Source organism: Ixodes scapularis, unplaced genomic scaffold (genome assembly GCF_016920785.2).
Source record: "Ixodes scapularis isolate PalLabHiFi unplaced genomic scaffold, ASM1692078v2 PGA_scaffold11__112_contigs__length_91849675, whole genome shotgun sequence".
Lineage (NCBI taxonomy): Eukaryota > Metazoa > Arthropoda > Arachnida > Ixodida > Ixodidae > Ixodes > Ixodes scapularis.
In genome coordinates this window covers 53,865,359-53,869,520 of record NW_024609837.1, presented here as the reverse complement: position 1 = coordinate 53,869,520, position 4,162 = coordinate 53,865,359, and the positions used below count along the sequence as shown (strand labels likewise).

General features: G+C 43.0%; 1 protein-coding gene across 1 annotated transcript; it reads left to right on the top strand.

Annotated features, from left to right (window-relative positions):
• The first annotated feature begins 1,408 nt into the window (after positions 1-1,408).
• LOC115329666 (protein unc-13 homolog C) lies at positions 1,409-2,432 on the top strand. The gene has a single exon (XM_040208805.2). The coding sequence runs from the start codon at positions 1,409-1,411 to the stop codon at positions 2,330-2,332; it is 924 nt and encodes a 307-aa protein (XP_040064739.1). The 3' UTR covers positions 2,333-2,432.
• The last annotated feature ends 1,730 nt before the right edge of the window (positions 2,433-4,162 follow it).

Genomic DNA, 4,162 nt, shown 5'->3' with positions numbered 1-4,162 from the left:
GCCGCGGAAGAGGTATGTAGCACTAATGTAAAAAGTGATGACATGTGAATAAGCCCAATAGTGACACACAAAAAACAAAGATACAGTTTAGAATATTCCTTCGACGGCAGACGAACGTTTTGTGATAATCGGAATAAACGTGCTTTGATAAGTAAGCCCTTGGGAGCAAGAACCCAATGTAAGGGTTCTTGCTCCCAAGCTCCCAAGCTCAACAACAGAAGAAAAAACTCAGTTTGTTGAGTGCCAGCCTGGTGGAAAGAAACTGTTAACCAGTGCACCGCGCAACTTTTTGCGATCTGATAGGGTGTCAATTATTGTCGGAAAGATCGTTTGAGTTCTGGATGGCACGAGGAAGTGCTGAGGTTTTAAAAGGATGGATGCTGAACGAAATATTCGCTGGAAGCTTTCGCTGCTTTTTACGAAAAGAATCCGGTGGTTCTTAATAAAATAGAAAGAAAGAGAGGCAGAGAGAGAGAGAGAGAGACAGACAGAGAGAGGGGGGGGAGCAACGCTATAAAAAATATCAGGACGGACTTAGCCTTGCCGTTGGAGCTGGCATTGCCCCGCTTGGCAGTGGTTCCAAAAGAGGTGAACTGGACTGACCGAAGTTTTGAAGGAATCGATGAAGTAAGCAAAAGAGCGAGATTAGTCGACGAGTTTGGAGAGGATGAATGAACTTACATTGCCTAAGATCTGACACGCTAATAAATCGAGAATGAGACTATATGAATAGCGCGGTACAGTTTTAGACGGGTTCTGAATGCGTAATTCTGTACGTTTAGTGATATCATTAAGTATTGTAGACTAAGAAAAAGAAGGTGCAAGCTTCCGGAGACTAAATAGACACGGAAGAAACTAAGAAAGAGGAAGGAGAGAGCGCTCGCACTGAAAGGATCGAGATGACGGTCGGGTACAGTTCAACGATACCTCCAAAATAAATAAATCATTATTTCCTTCTATTTTAACACAGTTCGCATAATTAAACCGGCTTTTTATTTTTATCGTCACCGTGGAGATCCTTCCTCCATTTACTTAATAAAGGCTTCTAAATATATTAGGCGTATTCCGGTTTCTGGGGCGGACGTGAGTACTATAAGTATGCTTCTGTGTTTTCGGACAAATTCGATAAAATCGAAAAAATACGTCCGGTAAAATATTTTAATATTTATATTTACCCAAAAAACTCAGATTTTTCAGGACCGCCAACTGCTATGAATCCTACTGGTCTTAATATTTTCCAGGGATCTTCAAACAAGTTTTGCTCTACTTCTCTATATCTAATATTTATTTATTTATTTGAAAAACTGCAGGCCTTTTTCAGGCCCTCGCAGTATCAACTTTCATTTGTATGATCACAAAGAACTTCCGTTTAGCTTCTATAAGTGGGTTTGGCAGTGCGAACTGGGGCATGTCGACTCATCCGTTTCTGATCATTCCGCAGCTTTTGCTGTCGGTCACCGGCTACCAGATCAACGTGCCTGCCCCGGACCCAGCTTATCTCTTCAGTCCTCCGGTCCTACATGCCTGTGCTGACGTGGCAGCGGTTTCCTTTTTGGCTCCGACGTCATCAACCACTGCTCATGCGCCGCCCACAGCACCAGATGAAGTTCCTACTAGGGTATTACTGGAGCAACTGCTCGCAACTCAAAAAGAAATATCCCAAAACATTGCCGACATAAAGAGTGAGCAGCAGTCTACTAAGTCTTGGTGTGCTAGTGTGAATAGTCGCCTTGGTCTTATAGAGACATCTATTGACGAACTTAGGTCAACCACAAAAAGGGTTGAAGGCTGCGAGTATGGGTTAGCGGATGTTGCTAGCACGATCGGGGATCTTAAACGAAAGACCGACGACCTTGAAAACAGGAGCAGACGAAACAACCTAATCATTCATGGAATTAAATGTGATGTCAATGAAACGGCAGATCAGCTTAAAGAAAAAGTTTGCACGAATATATTTTCTACCAAGCTTCAGGTTGACGTTTCTACTGTCGAGAGGATCCATAGACTAGGACGCAATCAAGGAACTAGACCAAGACCCGTGATAATGAGCTTCAGAGATTACAACGAGAAAATGAGCATTCTCACTAATGCTAAAAAACTAAAGGGGACGGGCGTTTTCATCAATGAAGACTACTCCTACGAATTGCGTCAAATACGCAAAAAGCTATGGGACAGCTCGCAGGCTGATAGAGATAGGGGTGATAAAGTAACCCTTTCATACAACAAGTTAAAGATAAATAATGTAACGTATCAGTGGGACAACAACTTGCAAAGTCGCGTGCGTCTCAATCGGCCTCCGAGCCCCCAAGCGGTACAACCTGCATCGGATTGACTTCAACCATCGAAAAATTCTACTATAAGGCTTCTGAACATAAACGCTCGCAGTGTTGTTAACAAGGTCGACGCTCTGGAAGCAACTTTGTATGCACACGACCCGGACTTTGTTGCAATCACTGAAACATGGCTGAATGATAGAATAAATGACTCTGAAATTGTACCTCCTGGCTTTGCGATCATTAGGAAGGACTGGCTGACTCGGGGTGGTGGTGTCGCCCTAATCGTTAAGGAGTTTTTGAAATTTGAGCTCCTGGATGACGTTCCAGGCACTGAGTCACTCTGGATCAGGGTCACATCGTACTCTCCAGCACTTATTGTAGGTGTCATATACCGCCCCCCTAACAGTAGTGACGCTGTCCTTACAGCTTTAAGTGACTACGTGTGCACCCTCAAGGATAAACACAGCCACCTAATAATTGCTGGAGACTTCAATTTGCCTCTGATTGACTGGTCTTGCCTTTTATCTCAAGACGCCAATTGTCCTAGTTCTGATATACTTGTTGATATGGCGTTTAGTTGCAACCTACAGCAAGTTGTTACAGAGTTTACACGTGTACAGGAAACTGCATCATCCCTGCTAGACCTTATTTTTGTTTCCGAGCCGATTGCATCCTGCGAATATGACGTCCGTGTACTCAAGGGTATCTCGGACCACCTAATCGTTATCTTTGAGTGTATCTGGCCTAACAAGATAGCCGCAACTGTGCCTCCAAGGGTGCAGCATTATGTTTACAACTTTTCGAAAGCGAGTGACGAATCTGTCCTTGACACTCTTGAACTGGCCTTTGACTCTTTTGAAAATATGTGCTCTACGAACAACTATAGTATTGACGAATTGTGGCTCTTCGTCAAGGACACTATTCATCACTGTCTGCATACCTTTGTGCCGACTCGTAGGGTTGTGTCTGGAAAACGTAACCCGTGGATTGACCGCGAAATCTTGCACTTGACTAGACAAATTAAACGATTAAAAAAGAAGTCGGCGCCTGTTGCAGACTTGAATGACAGACTGAAATTCATGATATCAAATGCAAAAGATAAATTTTTCAGCGTTACTTTGCACAACTTCCTCAAGTCATCACCAGCAAAATTTTGGAGATACCTATCGCCGAAGAAACACTCTGTCAGCTCTCTTTCCATATCTGATAGCACCGTCAGTGAACCCGGCGTAATCGCGGAATGCTTTAATGATTACTTCTCGACTGTTTTTACCATTGACAACGGTGATTCCCCCTGTATGATAGATGCCGTCAGCTTTGACCCCCTGCCAGATATTAACATTTCGTACGAAGGCGTCTTATCTTATCTTCTAAACCTTGATACTAAGAAGGGTCCTGGGGTCGACGGCATTCCCAATGCTTTTTTTGTCCGCTATGCTGAGTGGTGTGCAAAGTTTTTACATGAACTTTTTGTAGAATCATTGTCCTCAGGAAAGTTGCCACATGACTGGAAGTCAGCCAAGGTCATTCCCATTCATAAAGATGGACCTCGCCAACTAGTTAGCAATTACAGGCCAATTTCTATTTTATGTTCGTGTTCGAAGCTTATGGAACACATTATCTTTAAACACATCATAAGCCACTTGGAGTCCAACCGGTTTTTTAGTCCCAACCAACATGGCTTTCGTAAAGGTCTGTCCACCACGACCCAGCTTATTGAAACGATTCATGAATTTAGTGCTTCTCTTAACCATACCGGGCAAATTGATGTAATATTTCTTGATCTATCTAAAGCATTTGACAAGGTGTCTCACATTAAGTTGCTTGTAAAACTGCAGTCCATCTTAAGTAATGATAATATAATTAACTGGTTACGAGGCTACCTA